The 27,979-nt window shown below is 41.6% G+C and overlaps 2 protein-coding genes across 10 annotated transcripts in view; one reads left to right on the forward strand and one right to left on the reverse strand.

Annotated features, from left to right (window-relative positions):
• The window catches only part of RCBTB1 (RCC1 and BTB domain containing protein 1), a 52,537-nt gene extending 30,841 nt beyond the window's left edge, over positions 1 to 21,696 (forward strand). For all 6 annotated transcript variants that reach the window (XM_033176865.1, XM_033176864.1, XM_033176868.1 and 3 more), the window contains 7 exons: positions 1,397 to 1,504; positions 1,900 to 2,042; positions 3,665 to 3,855; positions 8,725 to 8,851; positions 12,389 to 12,540; positions 13,235 to 13,365; positions 21,239 to 21,696. In XM_033176865.1, coding sequence (XP_033032756.1) covers positions 1,397 to 1,504; positions 1,900 to 2,042; positions 3,665 to 3,855; positions 8,725 to 8,851; positions 12,389 to 12,540; positions 13,235 to 13,365; positions 21,239 to 21,379 — 993 coding nt within the window. In that variant the 3' untranslated portion in view covers positions 21,380 to 21,696. The remainder of the gene's footprint in view (positions 1 to 1,396; positions 1,505 to 1,899; positions 2,043 to 3,664; positions 3,856 to 8,724; positions 8,852 to 12,388; positions 12,541 to 13,234; positions 13,366 to 21,238) is intronic.
• Positions 21,697 to 26,685: 4,989 nt separating this feature from the next.
• PHF11 (PHD finger protein 11) overlaps positions 26,686 to 27,979 on the reverse strand; it is a 37,916-nt gene continuing 36,622 nt past the window's right edge. For all 4 annotated transcript variants that reach the window (XM_033176876.1, XM_033176879.1, XM_033176878.1 and 1 more), the window contains one exon: positions 26,686 to 27,159. In XM_033176876.1, the coding sequence (XP_033032767.1) occupies positions 27,005 to 27,159 (155 nt within the window). In that variant the 3' untranslated portion in view covers positions 26,686 to 27,004. The remainder of the gene's footprint in view (positions 27,160 to 27,979) is intronic.

The raw sequence follows: 27,979 nt of genomic DNA on the forward strand, positions 1-27,979 counted from the left end.
GTGGGTCTCGATGCCACCACAAATCTTGGGTTTGTAATTTGAGCAAGGCCTTTGTTTGTTCCTGGTCAGTAGTTTTTCCTATGGCTGTTTGGAACCTTTAACACTCCTGTCAAACCTATGCCTAGCTCTGTTACTTTCAGCAGATGGGCCTCCTCTCACTCTGTATCCAGGGGACCGTTGCGTTCTGGGAAGTCCTCTGTTTTTAATCCTCTTTACTCTTCTTTCCCTCTCTTGATCCTGCTGTCACTCCTTAGTTTAGCGCCTCATCAGAGCTCACCTATTTGCTAACGAGAGAAGAAATGACCTCCTAAAGGTTCTTCCTGCCTCTAGCCTTATACGCTGTATCATCTTTCATACTGTGGCCAGCATTATCTTTCAAAAATGCAAATTAAATTAATATTTCAATGAGAAATTTATAGATGTACTTTCCCTGGTATGTTTTTTGTCACTTTCCCTCTGAGCTCTTGCCTTTCCTTCCTGTCTTTTTTTGTTGTTGTTGTTGCCAGGCTGGAAGGCTGGAATACAGTGGCACGATCTTGGCTCACTGTAACCTCTGCCTCCCAGGTTTAAGCGATTCTCCTGCCTCAGCTTCCCGAGTAGCTGGGTTTACAGGCACATGCCACCACGCCCAGCTAATTTTTGTATTTTTACTAGAGACGGGGTTTCACCATGTTGGCCAGGATGGTCTCGATCTCCTGACCTTGTGATCTGCCCACCTTGACCTCCCAAAGTGCTGGGATTACAGGCGTAAGCCACTGCACCTGGCCTTCTTCTAGTCTTTCTACTACTACTAGCACAGATGTGTCCAGCCAGGCCCACCTACTTATCTTCTAAACCAGCTTCTAACACAGTCAATGCCTTCTGCTTGGAATGTTTTTGCTCTCCTTCATCCTTCAGCTCTGCTCCAATCTCCACTTTTTGAAAAGTCTTCCTTAATCTTTCTTCCTGGAGCTAAAGCCTTCTTCCTTGCTGTTCTGAAGTGCCTTGATTATATCTATTGTAGCAAATAGATGATACCTATTGCTACTCATCAGCAAAAAATTTGCACGTATCTATTTCGCCTGTTAAACTGCGACCAAAAACTAGTACCTTTCAGAGTGTTCTGACATACAGTAGGTGTTTAATAATTGTTAGTGAGGCTCAACTTCCTCATGTATTAAACAGGAAAGAGTGACTTGCCCCGGACTATGTAACTAGTAAGTCATGGAGTAGAAACTGAGCCCAATTCTGTCATCCCCTTCTCCAAAACAGCTTCTGTTTGGAGATCAGTTGCAGGAGCATAGAGTAGAATATAGGTGTTGGAAGTATCTGATTTGTTTAGATGGACTGGTTTTTTGTCTCTTCCTTCTTACCAGCAGTTTAAAAAACTCATTCTCTCCCTTCTGTCCTCTCTAAGGTATATGGCTGGGGTTACAACGGCAACGGTCAGCTGGGCTTGGGAAACAATGGCAACCAGCTGACCCCTGTGAGAGTGGCCGCTTTGCACAGCGTGTGTGTCAACCAGGTACGTGTGGTGCCTTCTCAGTTAGTGGCGTCCTGGCTACCTTCCCTGCTCTAACTTGGAGAAATATTGGAGGTTTACTCTTTAGTCAGTCTTTTCTGGCAATACTCTGTGCCTTCATCTTCTACCTTTAATATTATATCTTCCCTAACTTCCCACGAGGAGAAGCAAGACTATGGTGTTGGCAAAACAGCCTCAACAAGTTAAAAGAAACAGTGGAAAAATTCAGTAGCCTAAGGTTTAGGCTTTTCTAATGCTTTTTTAATGTTCCAGCAAATGTCAGTCCATCCCTGATGATGAATGGGCATTCTGCAGAAGCTGGCTGTAGCCTTTAAGTAGATGTTCTCCCTGCCCTTCCTGTTTTCCTGCTAATGGTAACCATTTCAATTTACTTGCAGATTGTCTGCGGCTACGCACATACTCTAGCACTAACAGATGAGGGCTTGCTCTATGCCTGGGGAGCTAACACATATGGGCAGCTGGGAACTGGCAATAAAAATAACCTGCTAAGCCCAGCACACATCATGGTGGAGAAAGAAAGGTAACTTGGCTGTGCCATGTCTTGGGACTGTGTGTGCGATGTGGCCTTGGGGCTGTGTGTGGCAGAGCTGTGGTGTTTGGCTTTGTGATTCTTCTGTTCATTAACATTCTCATTTTGGATGAAAGAGGTAAACTTCCCCTTTCCCCATTCCCCCTTCCCCCTTCCCTTCCCTTTTTGGGTCTCTGTCACCCAGGCTGGAGTGCAGTGGCACGATCTCGGCTCACTGCAACTTCCACCTCCTGGGTTCAAGTGATTCTCTTGCCTCAGCCTCCTGAGTAGCTGGGATTACAGGTGTGTACCACCATGCCCAGCTAATTTTTGTATTTTTTAGTAGAGATAGGGTTTCGCCATGTTGGCCAGGCTGCTGTTGAATTCCTGGCCTCAAGTGATCTACCCACCTCGGCCTCCCAAAGTGCTGGGATTATAGGCCTGAGCCCCACTGTGCCTGGCCTATGCAAAAGTGTTTTGAGTAGCAGCCAGAATGAACATGAGGTTGGTATGATTCTTATGTAGCTCTCTGAAATAACCACCTGTGACTGATAGGTGTGAATGCATCTTGATATAATTACTGCAGTCTTGCTGTTGCCCTTTTGGTATGGAAGACAAGTAGGGTCTATGGCCATGTTGATGTTTACGGTATAATATAAACTTTTACTTTGAGCCAAGTAAAGCAACTTTTAAATAAATCTGCTCTTGAAAGGACATTATCTGTTTAAATATTGCTTTGATGTAATATGTGTTACTGGAATAGATGCTTTATGTTGTTCAGCCTAATTGTAAGGTCTTACCTTCTATGTCCTGGAGTGCTGACTTCTGATTAGGGGACCTAACCCAAGAAACATACTACTAAGAAATATAGTAAGTTTGGCTTGTTTTCCTTTGGATTGGAACGTTCAGAGTCCGTGACCCCTCAGCCAATGCTTATCAGCCCAATGAGTGTTCTGAGCTCTGGTAGGAGATGAGAGAAAAAGTTACATTTATAAAGAAATGGGCCAGACACGATGGCGCACACCTGTAATCCCAGCACTTTGGGAGGCGTAGGCAGAGGATCACTTGAGCCCAGGAGTTGGTGACCAGCCTTGGCAACATAGCAAGACCCTGTCTCTATAAAAAATACAAAAATTAGTCGGGTGTGGTGGTGCAGCTGTGGTCTGGGAGGCTGAGGTGGGAGGATTGCTTGAGCCTGGGAGGTCGAGGCTGCAGTGAGCCATGGTCATGCCACTGCACTCCAGCCTGGGTGACAGAGTGAGATCCTGTCTCAAAAAAAAAAAAAAAAAAAAGGGCATTTAAGCCATCACATTTGTTAGGGCATTTTGTCAGTGTCCACTTTCCTCGTTTGCTTGGATTTGCTAGTCTGTTTTCCAAGTTTTCCTCAGCAGTCTGTGTGATCTATCCTAACTCACAGTGAAGCTGAGGAGGAGAAGTGGCCATTTGGGAAAGGAGAACAGTGCTCTTGCCCTGATCTGTTGCTTTTGTTTGTGTGACTTGGCAGCTAGTGTATCTGGAACCTGGACTGTTGTTTTCTGAGGTGTTGCAAGCATGAACTTTTAAATTGCCTTGTGTGGTCTGCTGTGGGCTTCTGTGTTCATGAAGTGACATGCATTTTTCTTAAAACTTTTCAGGGTGGTAGAGATTGCAGCCTGTCACTCTGCCCACACGTCTGCAGCCAAGACGCAGGGTGGGCACGTGTACATGTGGGGCCAGTGCCGGGGTCAGTCCGTGATCCTCCCGCACCTCACCCACTTCTCCTGCACCGATGACGTGTTTGCCTGCTTTGCCACTCCCGCTGTCTCGTGGCGCCTCCTGTCTGTGGGTAAGAAAGTGCAAGGCCACCTCCACCCAGGAAGAATGGTACTACCAAGTGACCAGTTTTCCCGTGTCTTTGCTGGTTTTCGGATCTCTTAGAATGTTTTATTCTCTATTAGCTTTCATAGCTTCCCTCAAATTAGATATGCATAATCAAATGTATTCATATATTACAAAGTATTACCGTGAACTTTAAATTTTCTCTCATAAGTGCTTTTATTTCAATTGATATCAAATTTGCATAACATGCAATTAACCATTGTGAAGGGTACAGTTTAGTTGCATTTAGAACATTCATAATGTTGTACATCCACCTTTTTTTTTTTTGAGGCAGAGTCTCGTTCTGTTGCCCAGGCTGGAGTTCAGTGGCACAGTCTCAGATCACTGCAACCTCCACCTCCCGAGTTCAAGTGATTCTTCTGCCTCAGCCTCCCAAGTAGCTAAGACTACAGGCACCTGCCACCACACCCAGCTAAATTTTGTATTTTTAGTAGGGGTGGGGTTTCACCATGTTAGCCAGATTGTTCTCAAACTCCTGACCTCAGGTGATCCACCTGCCACTGCACCTGGCCTGCATCCACCTTTTATGTCAAATTCTAAAATGTTTTCATCACCCCAAAAGAAAGCCCTTATATGTTAATTTGTCACACTCCATTCCCTCTTCCCCCCAGCCCCTAGCAGCCACTAGTTTGCTTTTTGTTTCTATGGGTTTACCGACTCTGGATAGTTCATATAAGTGGAAGCATACAATGTGTGACCCATGTGTCTGGCTTCTTTTACTTAATGTTTTTGAGGCCCATTGATGTTGTAATATGTCTCCATATTTCATTCCCTTTTATGACTGAATAATATTCCATTGTATATATACACACCATATTTTGTTTGTCATTTAACTGTTGATGGACATGTGGGTTGTTCCCACCTTTGACTCCCATGGGTAGTGCTGTTATGAATGTTCATGTATAAGTATTTAGGTAACCTGTTCTTAAGCACTTCTGTTATACTAGATTTCTTACAGAACTTGATATAATACCAATCAAAAATGAACTTTTTTTTTTTTTGAGACAGAGTCTCACTCTGTTGCCCAGGCTGGAGTGCAATGGCGCCATCTCGGCTTACTATAACCTCTGCATCCCAGGTTCAAGCAGTTCTCCTGTCTCAGCCTCCTGAGTAGCTGGGATTACAGGAGTGTGCCACCATGCCCGGCTAATTTGTTTATATTTTTGGTAGAGACAGGGTTTCACCATGTTAATCAGGCTGGTCTGGAACTCCTGACCTTGTGATCCGCCCACCTCAACCTCCCAAAGTGCTGGGATTACAGGCGTAAGCCACCATGCCCGGTCCAAAAAATGAACTTTCAAAAAGGTGAAGAACGGCTGGGTGTGGTGGCTCACACCTGTGATCTCAGCACTTCGGGAGGCCAAGGCGGGTGGATTGCTTGAGCCCAGGAGTTTTAGACCAGCCTGGGCAACATGGCGAAACCCCATCTCTGCAAAAAATAACCAGGAGTAGTGGTGTGTGCCTGTAGTGCCAGCTACTCAGGAGACTGAGGTGGAGAATTGCTTGAGCCTGGGAGGTCAAGGCTGCAGTGAGCTGTGATCGCACCACTATACTCCAGCCTAGGTGACAGAGCAAGACCCTGTCTCAATAAAAAAAGCGAACAACTTCTGATTTTTAAGGTGACACATTAACCCCACCTTCTTTCTATCTCTGTCTTTCAACTGATTTCAAATTCTTTTATTTCAGAAGGGCATCAAAACAGAGGTATTATAAAGGGTAGTAGAACTTGGAGTGATCTTTGGTTACATAATCTGTACCTTTTCTGCATATGGTCTTCTTTAAGAGTCCACTATTGACTGAAAAAGCTAGGATGTCTTAAAGCTGAGTAGCCATTTACAAGATGACTTTAATCTTTTTCTTTTATTTCTTGTTTGTTTTTGCCTTTTGGCTAGCATATTTCTTTTAAGTTGTTCTTTTATTTATAAGCAGAGGGAATAAGTGGGTCATGATGCTCTGTGCTTGAAAATTAATGTAGTTCTTGGCAGTTAAGGTGTTTGGGTTGCTCAGCAATTGATACTGAAGGTTAGTTTTAACATGTCGTGCTTAGGTGTGTCAGACAGGTGGAGTTGTCCCATCATTAGATGGCCAGTCATGGGTATGGGGGCAAAAGGATGCTTAGGAAGAGTTAAGCTTGCCTTAAAGTGAAATCAGTCGAACACTCCCTTTCACTTCATTTTGCTATGTTCTTTAGGGATAATAGAGTTTTTTTTTTTTGCAGTGAGTATTGTGATTGGAAAATAATTGGTTCGCTGAATGGGACTATTTGGCTAGAATCGCACATGTATAGCACACCCAGCTAAAGCACTTCTGTACACATCTTCAGATTTATATGTACTACTTAACCTGGACTTATAAAAGGCTTCCCCCAGTTCTTACGTCTTACAATGGCATAGGCATTGTTTTCAGAACGAATGTCCTAACAATTTAAATGTTAAGTTTGGGAAAAATATGGTCACTGAATATTTCCTCCTAGATCGGGGGTCCCCAAACCCCGGGCCATATGCCTGTACTGGTCCGTGGCCTGTTATTAACTGGGTTGCACAGCAGGACATGAGTGGCAGTGAGCAAAGCTGCATCTGTATTTACAGCTGCTCCCCATCACTCACATTACCGCCTGAGCTCCACCTCCCGTCAGATCAGCAGCAGCATTAGATTCTCATAGAAGCGTGAGCCCTTTTGTGAACTGCACATGCAAGGGATACAGGTTGCGAGCTCCTTATGAGAATCTAATGCCTAGATGATCTGTCACTGTCTCCCATCACCCCCAGATGGGGCTGTCCAGTTGTAGGAAAACAAGCTCAGGACTCCCACTGATTCTGCATTATGGTGAGTTGTGTAATTATTTCATTACATATTACAGTGTAACAATAATAAAAATTAAGTGCACAATAAACATAATGTGCTTGAATCATCCTGAAACTATCCCCCTCCCCGCCCTGGTCCGTGGAAAAATTGTCTTCCACAAAACTGGTCCCTGGTACCAAAAAGGTTGGGGACCACTGTCCTAGATAACTTCTTTCCCTTCCACCCACTAAAAGTCAAAAGTGTTTTTCCCTCTCACTTTGTGATCTCAGCTGAGTGTTAGAAAGAAAGTCACATGGTGAATTCACTCCTCTGAGGAGGATTTCTTCTCTGAAAGGACATACTATACTTGTTGCCAGGAGCAAAGAGGAGAAAGGGTCATTTCAGCCTAAGACTGGATGCAGAAGTTGAAGCACTGATGAGAAGTGTGTTTTTTTTTTTGGATGGGTAGGGGTAGCAATCTAGACTCCTTGACTCTTGGCCCATCTTAGTCATTTGTATTCTTTTGCCCACCAGTGATCTAGGTTACAAGGTCAGGGAAAGCCTGACTTTTGAGAGGTTTTCCACCTTTCCTCCATAGCCAGGAGAGCTCTGCTTTGCATGGGGTGGAGGGAGGGCTGTCAGTTAAGGTCAGGGCGTAGGTGAAAGGTAATTCCTTGGGAGATTCTGATGATAAAGCTTGCAGATAAGCTCATTTGTTAAGTTTCAGCCTAGGTTTTAGCTGTTGTCCCTCCTCTAGGAGTTGCTCTGGTAACAACAGGCTACCAAGGGACACAGGTTCATCCAGCCTTGGAAGCTGAGGTCTTTGATTAAGACACTGATTATTAACTCAGCTGTGGGCAGTTGAAAGCTGCTTCGTGTATCCATAGCAGCTTGATTCGATGCCTCGTGAGGATCTCTGGAATTTAAAAAAGTTTCCCCATTAGCCTTTTTCTACTTCTTTTCTTTCATATAAAACACAAGAAAGCATTGCAGGAATTTGTACAAGTGCCTTTACTTCTCCTTGGAATAATACAGTTCTACTTACATATAACCATAACAGCAATTCTTATCAGGTAAGGTGATCGTGTGTTTTGATAAAACTGTTCCCTTCGTGTAAGCATTGTTTCTAAGTGAATTTGCTCTGTGTTCAGATAGTGAGTAAGGATTATGCATATAGTGATTTTTAGGGTTAACAGAGATGTTTAGGTTCCAGGTACTTAGGAAAGAGTTTCTCTGCTTGAGAACGTGACTGCTTAGCATTACCATTTAAGTGCTAAGTTTGTTTCTTGCACCTCCTTGAGTTGGATATGCTGACCCCTTGAAACTACCCCAAAGCAGAAAAAAGATATTCTTAGTGTTTTAGTCAAGGAAAACTGATAAATTCTTAGTCTTAGAAGAGAACCACTCGTTTTGAGAGGGGTTTATCATATTATCATGAAGTACCTATCATTTTTTTCTTTAAAAAATATATATTCTAATGTATAACTAAGCATATAAGATGGTATTTGGCCTTTCTAAATACTGTCTTTTGGTGGTTTTCTTTGGTAATTTATAGATGCAGGATACTTTTTTTTTTTTTTTTTTTGAGACAGAGTCTCACTCTGTTGCCAGACTAGAGTACAGTGGTGTGATCTTGGCTCACTGCAACCTCTGCCTCCTGGGTTCAAGCAATTCTCCTGCCTCAGCCTCCCGAGTAGCTGGGACTACAAGCAAGCGCCACCACACCCAGCTAATTTTTGTACTTTTAGTAGAGATGGGGTTTCACCATGTTGGCCAGAATGGTCTCGATCTCTTGACCTCGTGATCTGCCTGCCTTGGCCTCCCGAAGTGCTGGGATTACAGGCGTGAGCCACCGCGCCCGTCTGGATACTTCCTTTAATACCGTAGAATTGATTTGTCAAATAAAGTATGAACTCTTGAAAAAAAAAAAAAAGTGGAATTATCCACCACAGTCATGATGATCTTTTTGAAGTCTTTCAAATCTTCAGTCTGTTCCTTGAACTTTCTGTATTAATATGTTTGTTGCCTTCAGAGCATGAAGACTTTTTAACAGTTGCAGAGTCACTGAAGAAAGAATTTGATAGTCCAGAAACTGCTGATCTGAAGTTTCGAATTGATGGAAAATATATTCATGTCCATAAAGCTGTTTTGAAAATCAGGTATTTTTGCATGAGCTCAGAGACATCAATAACTTTACTTTATTTTTGCCATTTCTATTTATTTGTTATTCCACGAAATGGGTACTGATAAAAAATAGCCTTGGTAGTAGAGAGAAATGTCACTACTTAATATTTTTGCAGATAGCTTCAGTCCATTTCATGTTAAAGAGTTTTTTGTGTACCCTCATGGAGCATTTTAGAAAAAGTGTACTGTAGGAGTTTAAGTATTTGTCTATATATTTGTTTGTTTGTTGTTTGTTTGAGACGTAGTTTCACTCTTGTTGCTCAGGCTCGAATGTAATGGCGTGATCTCAGCTCACCACAACCTCCACCTCCGGGGTTTAAGTTATTCTCCTGCCTCAGCCTCCTGAGTAGCTGGGTTTACAGGCATGTGCCACCACACCCGGCTAATTTTGTATTTATAGTAGAGACGGGGTTTCTCCATGTTAGGCTGGTCTCGAACTCCCGATCTCAGGTGATCTGCCCACCTCAACCTCCCAAAGTGCTGGCATTACAGATGTGAGTCACTGCACCCAGCTTACATTGTTTTTTAAATTAAGAATCTTGTGAATACTCATTTCCATCAGGAAATTTGTTTACGTGGTTAAAATACAAAAGGTTGTTATTGAAAAGTGTATATGCCCTCTTTTAATTAAAGATTAAGCAGAAAACTCTCATAGTCAGGAATGCTTTGCTTCTGTTTCTAAGGGACATCCAGTTACCAATTAAAGAAAGTTCTAGGCTGGGCGTGGTGTCTCATGCCTGTAATCCTAACTTTGGGAGGCCAAGGAGAGAGGATCACTTGATCCCAGGAGTCTGAGACCAGCCTAGGCAATATAGTGAGACACTGTCTGTACAAAAAATAGAAAAAATTAGCCAGGTGTGGTGGTGCGTTCCCGTAGTTCCAGCTACTCCAGAGGCTGAGGTGGAAGGATTGAGCCCAGTAGATCATGGCTGTGGTGAGCTGTGATCATCCTGGGTGACAGAGCTAGATGTTATCTCAAAACTGAAAAAAAAAGTTTTTTAGATATAGTTCCTTATATAAATGTGAGGGAACTATGCATTTATTAGTAACTGTTTGCCACAAAGGTTGCCATTGCAGAAAAAGGCACATAAGACCATTAAAGTGGCCATTTACAAGTCTTTTTGGAAATTTAGTTAAAAACCTATTGGCAAAGAAATACATTTGAAAGGAACAGAAGGCTGGGCGCGGTGGCTCAAGCCTGTGATCCCAGCACTTTGGGAGGCCGAGACGGGTGGATCACAAGGTCAGGAGATCGAGACCATCCTGGCTAACACGGTGAAACCCCGTCTCTACTAAAAAATAAAAAAAATTAGCCAGGCGAGGTGGCGGGCGCCTGTAGTCCCAGCTACTCGGGAGGCTGAGGCAGGAGAATGGCGTGAACCTGGGGGACAGAGCTTGCAGTGAGCTGAAATCCAGCCACTGCACTTCAGCCTGGACGACAAAACGAGACTCCGTCTCAAAAAAAAAAAAAAAAAAAGGAACAGAAAAGCCCTATGTCATTCCTTACCTAAGGGAGTAAATATCTGAACCACAGTATGAATTGAAAAGATGAACTGGAACTGTTTCTGTCTGTGCACCTGTGGTCAGCCAGCCTATTCTTTTCATGTACAGTTTTCTGACCATGAAATCCATGATTGTTTCTTAGACAACTGTTTCTTTTTTACTTCTGAGGTAGAGTAATTTTTTATGTAAGTGAAGCTTTTTTTTAGTATTCTGAATGGATTTTTTTTTTTTTTTTTTGAGACAGTCTCATTCTGTCATCCAGGCTAGAGTGCAGTGGTGCGATACCAGCTCACTGCAACCTCCACCTCCTATGTTCAAGCGATCTTCCAGCCTCAGCCTCCCAAGTAGCTGGGATTACAATCATGCACTACCACGCCCGGCTAATTTTTGTATTTTTAGTAGAGACGAAGTTTCACCGTGTTGGCCAGGCTGGTCTTGAACTCCTGACCTCAGGTGATTGAATCTGACCTGCCTTGGCCTCCCAAAGTGCTGGAATTACAGGCTTGAGCTACTGCACCTCGCCTCTGAGTGGATTTTGAAAATACTTTTTCTCTTTGTGCCATATCTCACTTTAAAAGAATTTAAAAATATGATTTTTAGAAAGATATAACTATGTTATATGTAAGAAACCCAATATTTAGAAATCAGTTTCTCATGCAGGTGGCTTTGTACATGTAAATACAGTGTAGGAGCTGCTCAGGTTTTCTTGAACTAGTCTGACTATCCTAGTGAATGTGTTTTATTGATTGATTGATTGATTGATTGATTGAGACGGAGTCTCGCTCTGTCGCCCAGGCTGGAGTGCAGTGGCCGGATCTCAGCTCACTGCAAGCTCCGCCTCCCGGGTTTACGCCATTCTCCTGCCTCAGCCTCCGAGTAGCTGGGACTACAGGCACCCACCACCTCACCTGGCTAATTTTTTTTATTTTTTAGTAGAGGCGGGGGTTTCACCGTGTTAGCCAGGATGGTCTCGATCTCCTGACCTTGTGATCCGCCCGTCTCGGCCTCCCAAAGTGCTGGGATTACAGGCTTGAGCCACCGCGCCCGGCCGTGAATGTGTTTTATAAATAAGCTTGTAGCAGGCCTGGGAAGAGAGGAAGGGGAGCAGGCAATCCAAAAAAACAAAATAGGAGTGATGGCTGTTTTGACGATGAGTCAGAAAAGAAGAAAAATTGTCAGATAATGAGGCAATAATCAGCTTGATGTAATCCAGTTAACATATAAAACAGTTTTAAGAATATACTTACTACATAAAACAAAAAACAATCATTTTAATGTTAATATATAGTCAAAAGTTTTGAACTCTTGTTTGTGAATTTCTTTCACTTTATTGTTTAAAATGCATTTCTGTACATCATTTTAAAAATAACAAAGGAGCAAAAAAACTTGGGGCCCGTCAAATGGAAACAGTAGTGGAAGTGCTGGGTGCTTCCAGGCTCTGTGCGTACCTATTAGTATTTAATAGGAGATATGAAAAATGAAAGTGAGTGTATGTAAAAGGCAGGTACAAAAACCACTTGCATGTGGAATGTTTTTTGGGTGCTAACTAAAGGTCTCTGAGCCTGGTGTGTGCAGGCCCAGATATAGTAGTTAAGAATACTTTATTTATTTATTTATTTTGAGTCGTAGTTTTTTGCCCTTGTTGCCAGGCTGGAGTATAGTGGGGTGATCTCGGCTCCACCACAACCTCCACCTCCTGGGTTCAAGCGATTTTCCTGCCTCAGCCTTCCGAGTAGCTGGGATGACAGGCATGCACCACCACACCCAGCTAATTTTGTATTTTTAGTAGAGACATGGTTTCTCCATGTTGGTCAGACTGGTCTCGAACTCCCGACCTCAGGTGATCCACCTGCTTGGCCTCCCAAAGTACTGGGATTACAGGTGTGAGCTACCACGCCTGGCCCAAGGATACTTCTAATCTGTTTATCTGATTTTGTCAATTAGGTAATTTTTTCTTCTTTTTTTAAAATTGCTGCTGAACAAATAAAACTTTTGCTTTTCTGTTTTAGGTGTGAGCATTTTCGATCCATGTTCCAGTCGTATTGGAATGAAGACATGAAGGAAGTGATAGAAATCGATCAGTTTTCCTACCCAGTGTATCGTGCCTTTCTCCAGTACCTCTACACAGACACAGTGGACCTGCCGCCGGAAGATGCTATAGGTACCACGGCAGCATTGGGATGGACAAGCCACATGGTTGAGAATATATCCCCTCATGTTCTTAGTCCTGAAATGTAAAAAGCTTCAGGTGTATTGACTTTAATTTGGTGCTTAAAAAGGATTTGAAGTAGATGTCTTTAAAAATAGTATTATGTAGTTATTATGGTTAATAGTTTTGGACTTAGTTTATGACCATAGGCTTTTTTGTTCTAATGTCACTGAAGGACTTTTTTTTTTCTTTTTTTTTTTTTTTGTTAATTTATTTTTATTTTAAGTTCTGGGGTACATGTGCAGGATGTGTAGGCTTGTTACATAGGTAAACGGGTGCCATGGTGGTTTGCTGCACCTCTCAACCCATCACCTAGGTATTAAGCTATGGGCTTATTTTAATTTTCTAATAGTGAAGTATAAGTTGCTAATGCATTTAGCATTTTAGAAACAAAATGAGGACTGAAATTGCATTTTTTGCCCTTTCTTTGTACTATTGAAGAAATTGTATCAAGTAAATATAGGAGAGGTGTGGAAGTAGAGGAGGCAGACAGTAAAAAAGAGAATTTATTTACTCAAATTCAGACTCTTGTCCACTAAGAAACTTCTAATTTACTTATACACCTCTGTTCACCAAAACAAAATCTCTGTGTATGGAAAATAATTATACATTTGATTAAGCCTTTCACATATCTTATTACTTTTAGGTCTTCTGGATTTGGCGACATCTTACTGTGAAAACAGACTGAAAAAACTTTGTCAGCACATTATCAAGAGAGGAATTACTGTGGAGAATGCCTTTTCGCTATTCTCTGCTGCAGTCAGATATGATGCAGAGGTAACATAAACAACAAACAGAAACCAAACCACCCTTAGCACCCTTCATACTCATCTCCCCCTCTTCTCTCCTGAGACATGGAAAACGATGAGTCACTTCACTTCTGTTTAGGGAATCAGTGAACCCATTGAAAACTGAAATCTGTCCTTGCTTCTTAATTCGCTGTTCATTGTTTCAAAAGTCATTGTTCCTCTACTTCCGTTTCTAAGTAAGACAGGAAATGAACCAAGGTCCTAGCAGGATGGAACATAAGGTGCCACACTAACTGGACTAACAAACAGCATATTTTACTTTCAGGTCTTTCTCAGCATCAGCATATGTGTTTATTTCAAGACTCACCTCGCTGTCTTCCCACCTCTGCCCTGTCATAAGCTGGGGATGCGTATGATTTGTATCTCTGTACGCTCTGCAATTCTATCAGTGTCTAATTATAGCTCACGGTTATTTACCTGTTAAGAACTTGCTGTGGACTCCTTTTGTTTTTGCACTGGGTTGAGTTCTTAATCTGGGATTCACAGATCTCTTGAGCCTGTGAATTAATGGGCTTTTGGGAGCCTGAAAATTTGTGTGCATTTTTTTGAAGAACCAAAGCATCAGACTGTAAGCTCCTTGTGAGTAGGAACTGTCTCTCATTCATCTGCATACCCTATAGTGCCTGGCACATATTAGGCACCTGATGATAAATGTTTGTTGAACTGAATGAAGATAGTACCTTAAAGGAAGCATTGAGGATGATCTGTGAGCTAAAGGCAGGTATGGTTGGTTTCACAGATTCAGAGAGAATAAAAGGTGGAGAGCAATAGCCTTGGAGTTTCAAAATGTCTAGCTAAGGTGTGCATGTAGAATGATACAGTTAGCCTATCCTTGCAGATATTTTGTTGTCATTGGACAAAACAGATTATCTGGTATCAAGGAGTTTATCAAACACGTGCGAAGATCTGCAGCTGTGTCCTTTGAGGAATAACAGAGGACAAACTTCATCACACTTAGGGATTAAAGTTGACCACGATGTTTTCAAAATGTATCCTATTTTTGTTTGAGGCTATATTATGATTATAAATGTTTGATAAGGTCAAATATAGCTGACTTTGTCTGCAGCCCAACAGTGGATGGAATGATGATCAAAGTAAATCATTTCTAATAGAAAATGGAGGTAATGATTTTTTTCCTGCCCTTCCTGTGACACCCTGAACCTCTTTATTAGAAATGCTGTTTCTTTAGATTTTATTTCCACCTGGTGATATAATTTTACATTGGGTCAGTGCCTTTTTTGTCCATTTGGTGACTGGTGTTAGAATCCTTTCTGGGCCTCTCCACGCTCCTCCTCCCTGTTAACGAGTTCCATAGTCAGGATCAGACCTCGCTGACTAACACCAGTGAGAACAACCTGGGCAGAGGCAGATGTCCCAGCTCAAGTTGCTGGAAACTTCTTCCTCGTCTTCAGCTAAGATGTGTCCTAGGAAATTTACAGAAAAAGCCTTCTGCTGCTGCTTCATGTGCCAGCAGGTCATTTCCTTTACTAGTTTTCGTTTTTCTCATATTAAGTATAAACGATAAAAACTTCCTTTAGAAAGACTCCAAATACATGTGATTCCCCAGAGTCTGTCACAGTGTGGGCACGGAGCTGGCGCTCAAAAATGCATGTTGAATTAAATGAACGAGTGAAAACATTTGAAAATACCTCACCATGAAGGTGTGCTTTGAAAAAATAAGTGGCCAGGCTTGGAGCTCACGCCTGTAATCCCAGCACTTTGGGTGGCCAAGGTGGGCGGATCACTTGAGATCAGGAGTTTGAGACCAACCTGGCCAACATGGTGAAACCCTGTCTCTACTAAAAATACAAAAATTAGCTGGGCATGGTGGTGCGTTACCTGTAATCCCAGCTACTCGGGAGGCTGAGGCAGGAGAATTGCTTGAACCTGGGAGGCAGAAGTTGCACCACTGCACTCCAGCCTGGGCAACAAAGGAAGACTCTGTCTCAAAAAAAAAAAAAGTTTAAAAAAACTTAAAATCCTACAAATATTACACATTCAACGTAGAAAAATTAGAGAATAGAAAGAAGACAGAAAGAGTCACTTCTTTATTTCTAGGGCATATATATGTGTGTGTGTGTGTATTTACAATTTATATGTAATTTTTTTTTTCCTGGTGATACAGGGTCTTGCTCTGTCGCCCAGGCTAAAGCATAGTGGTGTGATCACAGCTTACTATAGCCTCAACTTCCCGGGCTCAAGCAGTCCTCCTTCCTTCCCAGTCCAGGAGCTGGGACTACGGGCGTGTTGCCACTACACCCAGCCAATTTCTTATTTTTTGTTTTTTGTAGAGACAGGGTTTCATTATGTTGCCCAGGCTGTCTTGAACTTCTGGGCTCAAGTGTCCCTCCCACCTCAGCCTCCCAAAGTGCTCGGATTATAGGCATGAGCCACTGTGCCAGGCCTCTTTCTAGGGCATATTTCTTAGGTTGTAATACAAGTTACATAATTGACTAATGTGCTTTTACATTTTATTTCCTTAGTACTATAAGATATAGTGAGTATATGAATGAAGGTCTGGAGTACAAAATTAAAACCCATAGCTGGGCACAGTGGCTCATGCCTGTATTCCAGCTACTCAGGATGCTGAAGTGGGAGGATTGCTTGAGGCTAGGAGTTTGAGACCAGCCTGGACAACATAGTGAGACTGCCATCTCTTAGAAGGAAAGCCCTGTTGTTATGTTTATTAGTTGATTGGAAGCTATTGATGAGTCAGGTTAGAAATTGACTGCAAAAACTATTATTTTTAGAGCTCAACTTGGAGATACTAGATGACTTTGCCTTCGTTTTGTGGGCCAAACTGCTAGGAAGATGGAGACTACCTGCTTCCAATGTTTATTCTCTTTCTACGAAAGTATCTGAGGTTCCTCCATGCCCCCTTTTGACAAGATAGCTTTGAAGCAAATGTACACACAGTAAAGCAACAAAAATGTGTGGACTCAGTAGTGACAGGGAGTTTCGAAAGTCAGTTGATGATTGTAGAGCTCTTGCTATGAACGTGTTATCAAACTGTCCACAAGTTTTATTAAGAAGGACTTGACAAAGGAGCATTGAAATATTCCTTTGGTGCAGACCTGAATAAATATTGACATCAGGGAGAAAATGTGGATGAAACATTGTTTGAAAAGAGATCAGTCGCACACTGTAAACTGATTCTTTTCAGGAAATTTTTTATTTTTATGTGTATTTGAACATTAAGAGAAACAGCTGGGAAGTATTCTTTGTTTAACCAGAGTAGAGAACTTTCCAGAAAATCCTGTGCGCTGAGCAACTTATATCTTATGATCTTGCTTTTGGAGGGGAGCAATAAACATGAGCCCAGGAATCTAATTCTGAAGCTGATCTGGGGTCTGAGTATTGGACAGCTTGGTGCTAAGGCTTGGTGGCCAGCATTTTTTTCTTCTTTTGGTGGCCCAAATTAAAAGTCTTCAATCAGCAGTAGGCTGACACATGTTTTTTGCATAATGAGATAAATTATGTTTTTCGCATATGGTAGAATGTTTAAGTACATTTTGAAAATAAAACAAAACTTCTTTGATTTGGAATATTTTGTACTTGGTGTGCTATAACATGAATTATAGACTGACAGTTTTGGGTTTTATTTTTGCAGTTACTTTAACAGCAGGTTGGACAGAGTTAGGTGTGGTTCGTGATCTTGTGTCATCTGGGTTGTGTCTTGGGGGAGGCTGTAATGCCGAGGCACCTGCTCACCCTGGTTAGGTGGTCTTCAAATTATTAACATTCAACTAGTTTAGCTTTGGAGTTTTAGGACGGGGTAAGAACTCCCTTAGAGGCTGCATTAGCGTTTTTTAAAATGAGGGTATTAAGATCATCAATTCTCTGTGTTTTGTTTTGTTACTAAAGAAAATTTGTGGAAAGGAAAAACAACTTATTTTCAGAATATATATATATTGATTGGAATAGTTTAAGTGTTGAAAGATTTGGAATGATTTATAAATTATTTCAGAAGAGCAGTTTTTATTTTTATCTTCTTTACTAATGACAATAAATCTGGTATTTTATCTCATTTGTGTTAGAACACTTTATAATCATTCCACCACATAACGTCATAAACAGAGTTTAGTTTCTAATACCAAGAAGACTGTATTAGACCCTTCCATTTTTATACTCTTCACTTCCCTATTCCATGGGCTGTGAGAGGACTCTTTCATTCTGTCAGGAACTTTGTTCATCTCCTGATCACATGATCCTTCTTGTCCTTCTTGGAATTGTTTTATTTAAAGCCCAGTTAGAAGTAAGAAGTCAGCTGTAACCAACCAACCCTGTTACAGTTGACTTCTCACTTGGGCAAGAGTTGCATTTTCTTGCCTGTGTTATTGAAGATTTGATGCTTTGCAGAATGAAAGGAACAGATTATGTAGATTCTTATAATACTAAAGACAGGTCAAGTCAGAAGGGCATTTGTCTAATTCGCTCATTAAGGGCAAACCGATGGTGGGCACTGGTTGCTAAGTGGTTCTGCTTGACTGTGCCACTCTCTGGTGAACTTGCAAATTCAAACGTCCCTCACCACATGTGTTCAGGGCTTCCTTTTTCATAGATCTGCCTCAACCAAAGTTTAATTAGTTACTTACACAACCCAGAATTAGATTGTTTTCAGCATTCTCTAGTTTGACTTTTAATGTTTGGAACTTTTGAATATTTATTGCATACCCAGATACCTCAGCAGTTCAAACTAATTGGAGGGGGAGGGAAGGCAGTTTGATAGAACCATTTTCATGAGTGTATAAAGTGAATTGTGATTAGTGGCACCATTTGTATACCTACATTGTGTATAAAACTACTTTTTTTTTTTTTGAGACGGAGTTTTACTCCTGTCTCCCAGGCTGGAGTGCAGTGGCATGATCTCCGCTCATGGCAACCTCCGCCTCTTGGGTTCAAGCAGTTCTCCTGCCTCGGCCTCCCGAGTAGCTGGGATTACAGGCATGCACCACCACATCCACCTAATTTTGTATTTTTTTTTTTTTTTAGTAGAAACAGGGTTTCTCCATGTTGGCCAGGTTGGTCTCGAACTCCTGACTTCAGGTGATCCGCCCACCTTGGCCTCCCAAAGTGCTGGGATTACAGGCGTGAGCCACCGTACCTGGCCATAGAACTTCTTAAAGTTTATACTCAAGGTATTTGCTGCACAATTAGTAAGCTGAATAAACTCACTTTAAACTCACTTTTTCATATACAGTAAAAAGATCCTGAGTTCTACATCAGTAGACACAAAAGTGATGAGGTTTGATGCCAGAGTTCAGTGCACTCTTCCTGTGAATTTGAAATTATGTCATTAAAATTTAATACTTAAAGATTCTTATCTGATATATTACATGATTTAAATAACTTTCTGTCGTTATGACTGGCTACTTCCAAAGTTATGTGTGAATAAAGTTTTCTGTTTTTGATAACTAAATTTTAAAATGTGACTTTTATGTCCCTGTGGAATATAATTTAGTCCCAAGAGCTATTTATTAATCATTGTGTGATAATGCGAGGCGTAGTGATTTTTCTTTTTTTTGAGATGGAGTCTCGCTGTGTCTCCCAGGCTGGAGTGCAGTGGCGCGATCTCCACTCACTGCAAGCTCCGCCTCCCGGGTTCATGCCATTCTCCTGCCTCAGCCTGCCGAGTAGCTGGGACTACGGGCACCCACCACCACGCACGGCTAAGTTTTTCTATTTTCATAGAGACGGGGTTTCACCATGTTTGCCAGGATGGTCTCGATCTCCTGACCTTGTGATCCGCCCGCCTCGGCCTCCCAAAGTGCTGGGATTACAGGCGTGAGCCACCACACCCGGCCGCTTTTTCTTGAATAATAATCTGAGAGGGAATGCTTTATCCAGTTTCACATTTTAGTTTATTATAATATATAGAGCATTTAGTTATGCATTTAGCCCACTGGGAATCTCTGATTAAAAACAAGAATCCAGAGACTGTGCTAACATCCTAAGTGCATTTCAAATTATCTAGAAAACCAAAAAACAAAACAGCAGCTGGCTGGTACTCATTAGCTGTGGTTTATCTCTCTTTTTTTTTTTCTTTTTCTTTTCTTTTTTTTTTTTTTTGAGGCTGAGTCTTGCTCTTTTGCCCAGGCTGGAGTGCAGTGGCTTAATCTCGGCTCACTGCAACCTCCCCCTCCTGGGTTCAAGTGATTCTCCTGCTTCAGCCTCCTGAGTAGCTGGGATTACAGGTGCACGCCCCCACGCCCGGCTAATTTTTGTATTTTTAGTAGAGACGGGGTTTCACCATGTTGGTCAAGCTGGTCTCGAACCCGTGACCTTGTGATCCACCCACAGCCTCCCAAAGTGCTGAGATTACAAGCATGAGCCACTGCGCCTGGCGTGTGGTTTATCTCTTAATGGTTATGTGACTGGGTGGGTTTCTGGAGTTTACTCTAGGGTATCTTTTAGCCAGGGACAGGAGGACCCTTAGAACAAGGAAATCATTGTTTGCCGACGTCTGTGCTCAGAGCAGCAAAGGGTTCTCTCCATGTTTGTGTGGGCCCCTTCCACTCTGTCTAACATTCTCACCTCGTGGTGGCTGGAAATGTGCGGTCAAAACCTGCGGCTGAAATGTTGTCGAGCTTCTGGTTCGATAGAACCCGGAGTAATGACCTTCAATTTAGAACTTACCAGCTAGCCAAGTTATAATAAAGTCAAGCTATTTGTGATAAGAGCTTTTAGTGTAATTGCCTTTTATATATTGAGTCTTTGCATGCATTTCAGGTGCCTGATCGATTTAATAAATATATATTCCAACATCCTAAGGGACAGACTATATTCAAGTTTGGCAGGGGATGAAAGGGTGGATTAGCACAGGCAGGGATTGATTTTGAAATGGTTCTGGTGTACCACTTGTGGATGTTACTCCCCTGAATGTTGGTAATTGGTGACTTCTGTTTGTCTGACTGAAAACTAATCTGTGTAAATATACTTCTGTGGGATTGACTTTCTGAGATATTAGTGTGGTGAAAGTTGTAGTATTATTATTCTTTATGGCTTTAAAAATAAAGTCATTATTAGGAGAGCGTAAAAGTGAATTGAAGGTGAATTTTTTGGGATTTTCTTTCAGAGCCTCTGCTCGGTCACCCAGGCTAGAGTGCAGTGGTGCGATCTCTGCTCACTGCAACCTCTGCCTCCCGGGCTCAAGCGATTCTCCTGCCTCAGTCTCCCGAGTAGCTGGGATTATAGGCACCCATCAGCACGCCTGGCTAATTTTTGTATTTCTACTAGAGACGGGATTTCCCTATGTTGGCCAGGCTGGTCTCGAACTCCTGACCTTCCACCCGCCTCGGCCTCCCAGAAGTGCTGGGATTACAGGCGTGAGCCACTGTGCCTGGCTGGGATTTTCTTTTTAATGTGCCACTTTAGGTTGACCGTATCTCTTCATTACCTTTCTGTTTCTTAAACTAACCCACAGCTTAATTCTTTTCTCTGATGTCTCCATGTGACAAAACACATTCTGTGGAATAAAGTGGCATTCATTCTGCCTTTTACAACAATGTCTTTGACTATAACTAGATTATGTGATAATCGTGCAGGAAATTCTTTCCCCTGTAGATCTTGTGTGTGTGTGTGTGTGTGTGTGTGTGTGTGTGTTTTGAAGAGTCACACTTTGAGTTAGGGGACCATTGCTCTTACTGCGTTGAATAAATAGTATGTGTTTTTGTCACACCTACCTGTGGTCACCTTTTTGCCTAGTTTTAGGTATCTGGCCTCTCAAATATCTTTTCTGGGGGAGGGTGAGAGATTTGGGGTGAAGGGCTTAGAGAGAAGTGATTCAATCAAAGTTGCCTAAAAAAGCCCTTTTTGTTTTTATTTTTGTTGTGTGTGTCCAGGATTTAGAAGAATTCTGCTTTAAGTTTTGCATCAATCATTTGACAGAAGTTACACAGACTGCAGCATTTTGGCAAATGGATGGCCCTCTGCTAAAGGAATTCATTGCTAAAGCCAGTAAATGTGGAGCCTTTAAGAACTGAAGCGCAAGGCTGCTGGGTTCTGTGTGAGTGCTCTGGGGCACTGTTGAGGATGTGTCCAGTTTGTGCTCTACGGGTGATGTAATTCTGCAGGTAAAAGACCATCAGGTTGTTTTTTTTCCACATCTGGGACACAGTTGTCTGTGTAAGAACATGTCAAGGGTGTATGGCTTTTCTTGAGCCCGTTTGAAACAACTCTTGTTTCCAGATAAGTGTATTTTAAATGTGACCTTTCTTAAATTTGGGCTGGTACATGTAAAAGGGTGAAAGTTTAGTCGTTTTTGGTCTTGTTTTCGTTTTTGATTAGAGGAACTTCTGAACTTGGAAAGGGGAAGTTGGCAGCAACTCTCCTGGGCCACATACCAACAATCTTCTGACAGCAGGAGCAGTGATAGTTGGGGAATTGTGAGACGAATGGAGAGGCCCCATCGTGAATTAAAGATGCTGGCCTGGGGATTGTTACGTGCTATCTTAGTTGCTAGCTCAGTAGCCTTACTGTGAAGGAATAATTAAGATTGTTTCAGACTTTTGTTTGTGTGCTTGTGTTGATGACTTTTTTAACTTCAAGATCTATCAAAGTAATATTCAGTTTAACATAAGTTAAACCTATTGAAATGATAATTCTGTAAAGATAAATTTTCTAGGTTAGTCAAGATTTCTCTTAAGATTTAAGTGCATAAAGAGTAGTAATTTAGAAGTATCCGTGGAAAGTTGATAATGAAAGAAATTTGATGAAGGTGAATATTTTATAAATTAGAATCTCTACTACTTATCCAACAGTGTTTTATTTCATTAAGGTAGAGCTTGAGAACTCAAGTTCAAATTGTACCCCCCACCTTCTTCTATAAATGCAAACTGAAGAGGAAAATAATGACATATATACTCTTGCCTTCCTAAATGATGGCTGCTGAATCATCATATCTACAATATATGACTGGAAGAAGTGCTTCTTCAAGTCAGCCCTCTTGCAGGACTTAATGGAATTTGCTTTATCTATTTTAGGTCAAATCTATCACACACTGGCTTATTTGAAACTTTATCATCTTTCACTTTTGGTTTCCTCTGTTTTTAAACATCTTAATTTAGCACAATTTCACCTTGAAAAAGCACCCAGGCCGGGCGCGGTGGCTCAAGCCTGTAATCCCAGCACTTTGGAGGCCGAGACGGGCGGATCACGAGGTCAGGAGATCGAGACCATCCTGGCTAACACGGTGAAACCCCGTCTCTACTAAAAATACAAAAAAACTAGCTGGGCGAGGTGGCGGGCGCCTGTAGTCCCAGCTACTCGGGAGGCTGAGCAGGAGAATGGCGTAAACCCGGGAGGCGGAGCTTGCAGTGAGCTGAGATCTGGCCACTGCACTCCAGTCCGGGCGACAGAGCGAGACTCCGCCTCAAAAAAAAAAAAAAAAGAAAAAAAGAAAAAGCACCCAAATTATGGCGTTCCTGAAAAGATCCTATGAAAAGACGGTAGTTGTTTTGAACTGGTTATGAAAGGTGACTCTGGGGCATGAGAGTGTTCAACTGTGAGTTTCATCATGCGTGTCCATTGAGCTTGCTTTAAGAACAATGGTTTGCTTTGCTCTCTGGTCCATGAACTCATTTCCATTGGAGTGAGCTCCCTTAGTGAACTTTGTCTCCTGCTTGGACGGTCTCTCTTCTGAACCTGGAGCCTGAGTACATTTTCAGAGCCAAATTACAAGTGGGTGAAGACACGCTGCAGTTTCTATTTTTAGCAATGTTTTTCAATTTGTGTCTATTGGGGTGGGAAGGGGAGTGAGGCCTCAAAGATAGGAATTCATTGATAGCTGAAATGGAGGCAAGCCTAGTAGCTCCAGCCTCCTTTTCTTGACCATATCACAAGTGATTGAAGCCCAGTGAATTATTCTGTTAGAATTCATTCTACAACATGATAGAACCTTTCTTACTAGGTTCAGAAATGCACATTGATTTGTGCTGTGATGGGTGGTGTTTGTAACAATCACTGTTGTATAGGCTTATGATCTGAGCAAAATGTGAACTTTAGTATGTTTACTATTGCTCTTACTTGAAAAATTTTTTTTCAAAAAAAGCACAAATTAAAGTAGCAAATTCATATCCATAGATAGTTCATTCATTCTACAAATATTTACCAAGTTCCTAATATAAGTGAAAGACCACTTCTCATGTTAGATTACTAAGTCATTTGTGTATGTGTGGCAGTGAAGAGAACAAGTCCTTCAAAAAGCATTTGATCATCTTTATTTTTTTTAAATACACTCTCTTGTTTTTCTACTTGGTTTTGTTGTTAATCATAGCAGGATATGACAACTCTTATTAGAACTGATTTTTTCATCTAATATAATAATGGAAGCCAAAGTATTCCTATTTCTTAAGATAGCCCTAAATGTACTCTTGAACTTCTTACTGGAACAATGTTTGATACTCTAGTATATAGGCTGTATTTATGTAATATTTAGAATGACATGTTAATAAACAAAGTAACATTAAAACAGGCACGTAGAGTTGTTTTTTTCACTGAAAATCAGTAGTCTGCAGCCCTAAAAAGGAAAGAAATTCTGACACATGGTACACAGAGATGAACTTAAGGATATTGTGCTAAGTGAAATAAGCCAGTCACAGACAAATACTATGTGATGCCACTTGTGTGATGTACTTAGTCAAATTCATAGACATAGTAGAATGGCCATTGCCAGCGTCTGAGCGGAGAGGAGAATGGGGGACTTGTTTAATGGATATAGAGTTTCAGTTTACCAAGATGAAGAGTCCTTTAGGTCAGGGGTCCCCAACCCTTAGGCCACAGACCCATATTGGTCCCTGGCCTGTTGGGAAGAGGTCGCACAATGGGAGGTGAGTGGCGGGTGAGTGAGCATTACTGCCTGAGTTCCGCCTCCTGTCAGATCAGTGGCAACATTAGAACATTAGATTCTCCTAGGAGTGGAAACCCTATAGTGAACTGAGTATGCAAGGGATCTAGGTTGTGTGCTCCGTATGAGAATCTAATGTCTGAGGTAGGACAGTTTCATCCCAAAACCGTCCTCCCCACCCCCCACCAACTGCCCCATCCCCACGGTCCATGGAAAAATTGTCTTCCACGAAACCAGTCCCTGGTGCCAAAAAGATTGGGGACCGCTGCTTTAGGTGGATGGTGGTGACGGTTGCACAAAAATGAATGTTTAATGCCATTGAAGCATATATTTAAAAAGATTGGGATGGCAAATTTTAGGTTATATATATTTTACCACAACAACAAAAAATCAGTAGTGTGATTCTTAATGGGTATCAGGCTAAAAATAGGTACACCATGAACATGTCAACTGCTTGATTCTCAACTATACACAAACACATATCATAGAAATCTTTGGATTTTATTCCTGCCGAAAGGTAGTACAGTTGAACTGGCACGGTAGAAAAATGTGTCTGTACCTTTGGGGGTACTTAAATGAAGGGAAAGACATATTCTTTATCCTCCAGGAATATATGAATTATTAGGAGAGAGGGAGGTAGGTTTAGGAATTAACAACACAATGAGATACTTATAAAGAGCTTTTCATAACAGTCAGTGAGAGAAAACCAAATAGGATGATATGGTTTGGCTGTGTGTCCCCACCCAAATCTCATCTTGAATTGTAATCTTCAGGTGTTGAGGGAGAGACCTGGTGGGAGGTGACTGGATTATGGAGGCTGTTTCCCCGATGCTGTTCTCATGCTAGTGAGGGAGTTCTTATGAGATCTGATGGTTTTATAAATGGCAGTTCTCCCTGGGCTTTGCGTGCTCTTGTTCACCTGCCACACATAAAGCGGGCCTCTTCCCCTTCCGCCACAATTGTAAGTTTCTTGAGGCCTCCCCAGCCATGCGGAACTGAGTCCATTAAATGTCTTTCCTTTATAAATTACCCAGTCTCTGGTATTTCTTCATACCAGTGTGAGAATGGACTAATACAGAAATAGGGTTACACATGACAAGCAGTTAGTTGTTCTGAAGATAACGCTTGTGTTGGGTAGGGGAAAATATAAAGTGTCCTTTTAGCTCATCTCCAAAAAGTTAGAGGCACAAGCAAAGGCTTAGAGATGGGTGCTAATGAGCCTTCCAGAACTGACCATAAATAAGTTTGGTTAGAATGGAGAAAATAAGCCAGAAATGTTGGCAAGGGGGAGTATGTGTGGGTGCATGCATGTGTTTTACGTTTATTTCCCACAGTGCCAGACATTGTGCTCTCTGCTTCACATTTTATTTACTGTCCATATTTTGTCCCATAAGGTAGGCAGCATTATTCTTAGATTAAATACTCGGATTCAGGTTTTTCAGTAGTGACATAGCTGAAGTTCAACTCGGGTCCGCCTTAGAGGTTGCCCAGTAGCCGGCCTCATGGCCACGAAACACATGGTGCTCCATGGTGCACAGTTACGTGCTGTGAGTCACAGCTTCAATGTGAAAGTAAAGTGGGGGACAAATTTTTTTTTAAAATAAAGATCATGACATCAAAATGATTAGTCAGATAAACTTTGCGTAGATGGCTGGGCACGGTAGCTCATGCCTATAATCCTGGCAGTTTGGGAGGCTAAGGTAGGCGGATCACGAGGTCAAGAGATCGAGACCATCCTGGCTAACATGGTGAACCCCTGCCTCTACTAAAAATACAAAAGTTAGCTGGGCGTGGTGGCGGGCGCCTGTAGTCCCAGCTACTTGGGAGGCTGAGGCAGGAGAATCGCTTGAACCTGGGAGGCAGAGGTTGCCTAGGGGAAATCTATTCAGAGGTTGTTGGATGGGATCTTCGCTTCTCTAGTTTTAAAAATGCTCCACATGATTCTGATGTGTGGCCAGATTTGAAATCCACTGGTTTAGATTTTGTCCCTAAGATATAAGAACTTAGGCTAGGGCTGCCGATACAACAGGAATGGAATGTTCTTTTTCATCTCCTGCCAATATTTTTCAAGTACTTATTTACTACATGTCAGACACCATGCTGGAGATTCGTGCTGGAGACTCGGTTTAAACCCATTTTGAGATGTAATATTATTGCAAGTCAGAGTACCACAGTAAAAAATGAGAACTGTGAATGTGAGGTTTTCAGGGGTCAGACGTGGTAGTGTGGGCATAAAAACCAGAACTGTATATTATTAGGTTGAGAAAAATGTTAACTGTCAATTTTATTTCATTCTTGCATACTCCTGGTAATGTTCTTATTCAGAGTCCAGTTTAAAATTTAGGTATTTGTTTTGAAGATGATGAATCCCAACGTGATAACTGTGGCTGAAAAGGGATTTTTCAAAAGCAGACTTTGTGACACGAAAACAAGCAAATTTGGTACAAGTAAAGTAGTATAATCCAAATTTATATCTAAGAAGCATCATGGGCTGTAACTAGAATCAAAGATTAATAACATTTTATGCACTTATTCCACAAACATTTATTGAGCATATTAGGTGCTGGGAATGTGACAGTGAACAAAAAACACAAGTAAGAGTGTACAAAGAGTGATCAAAATATCAACCAGCAAGAACATGGAAGAGCTGCCGGGGCGAAGAAGAGACAACTAGTTCTAAAGATGTGTGGATTTCACAGCCTGGTCTCTGGTTTTGAGCCCGATTGCAATTTGGCCTGACTCCTGGCTTAGGAAATGGTAATCCCTAATAAGACAGGGATGATACTGATGTAGAACTTGACATAAGATCTCTATTTTCTTGAAAAGAGCACAAGGTTTGTTTTAAGTCCTGAAGTAGCTCAATCTCTTCCTTCAACTGCTGCCGCCTTTGTTGAGATGCATGAATTTTTTTCTCTATTGCTATGAAAAGAATAAATAAAATGATTTCAGATTATTCCGTAGTTTTATTAGAAATAATGTACCGTTTCTAGCCCCTTTCACTTGCAAATACAGTTACACAATCCTCATGCCTCCGAGGAAAAGGATCCAGAGCGTTATGGGCAGGAGCTGGTTTCTTTATGCCTTCACTTCCTCCTAATTCAGGACAGAATTCTAACATTTATACACAAAGCTGCTCAGTAAACCCTTAAGATTTTGTGCACATTTATAGCAGAACAAGTCCCTTGGTATATCTTGGAAAACTTGAAAATAGTGACTGTATAATGTTCATGCTATACTATATCCGTTTATTGAGATATGATAATTGGAGAATGTGGCTAGAATACCAAGGTTAAGGACAAATCCCTCCTAAAAATGCGTCCAATTTTTAATGTTACATAAAAGCTTTAGGTTTCATTTAGAAATAGGAGGGCTTTTAATTGTGGAAACTTAGAAAAGCTTAGGAGGAAGATACTTAGGCTTTATAAATAACAAATAGTAGTCAATGGCCATGTAATTTTTAAAAGCCTCAAAATCAAACAGTTAAAACACACACATACACAACCTTTATTCAGAATAACTACATACCTATAGTTATTTTAAAATATTAGTAAGGCTAAATTAAGCAAGTTTTTATCAACCGGGATAGTGAAACCCACCTTTTAAATTGAATCTCATGCAGTTCCAAGTAGTGGCACCCCCCAATACTACATTATAATATATGTACTCACACCTAACCCATCCAAGTAGTGATGTGTCACATGTGCCGTTACATGAAAGAAACACACACAGAAGTCCCCTA

Source organism: Trachypithecus francoisi, unplaced genomic scaffold (assembly GCF_009764315.1).
Source record: "Trachypithecus francoisi isolate TF-2019V2 unplaced genomic scaffold, Tfra_2.0 Lachesis_group18, whole genome shotgun sequence".
Classification (NCBI taxonomy): Eukaryota; Metazoa; Chordata; class Mammalia; order Primates; family Cercopithecidae; genus Trachypithecus; species Trachypithecus francoisi.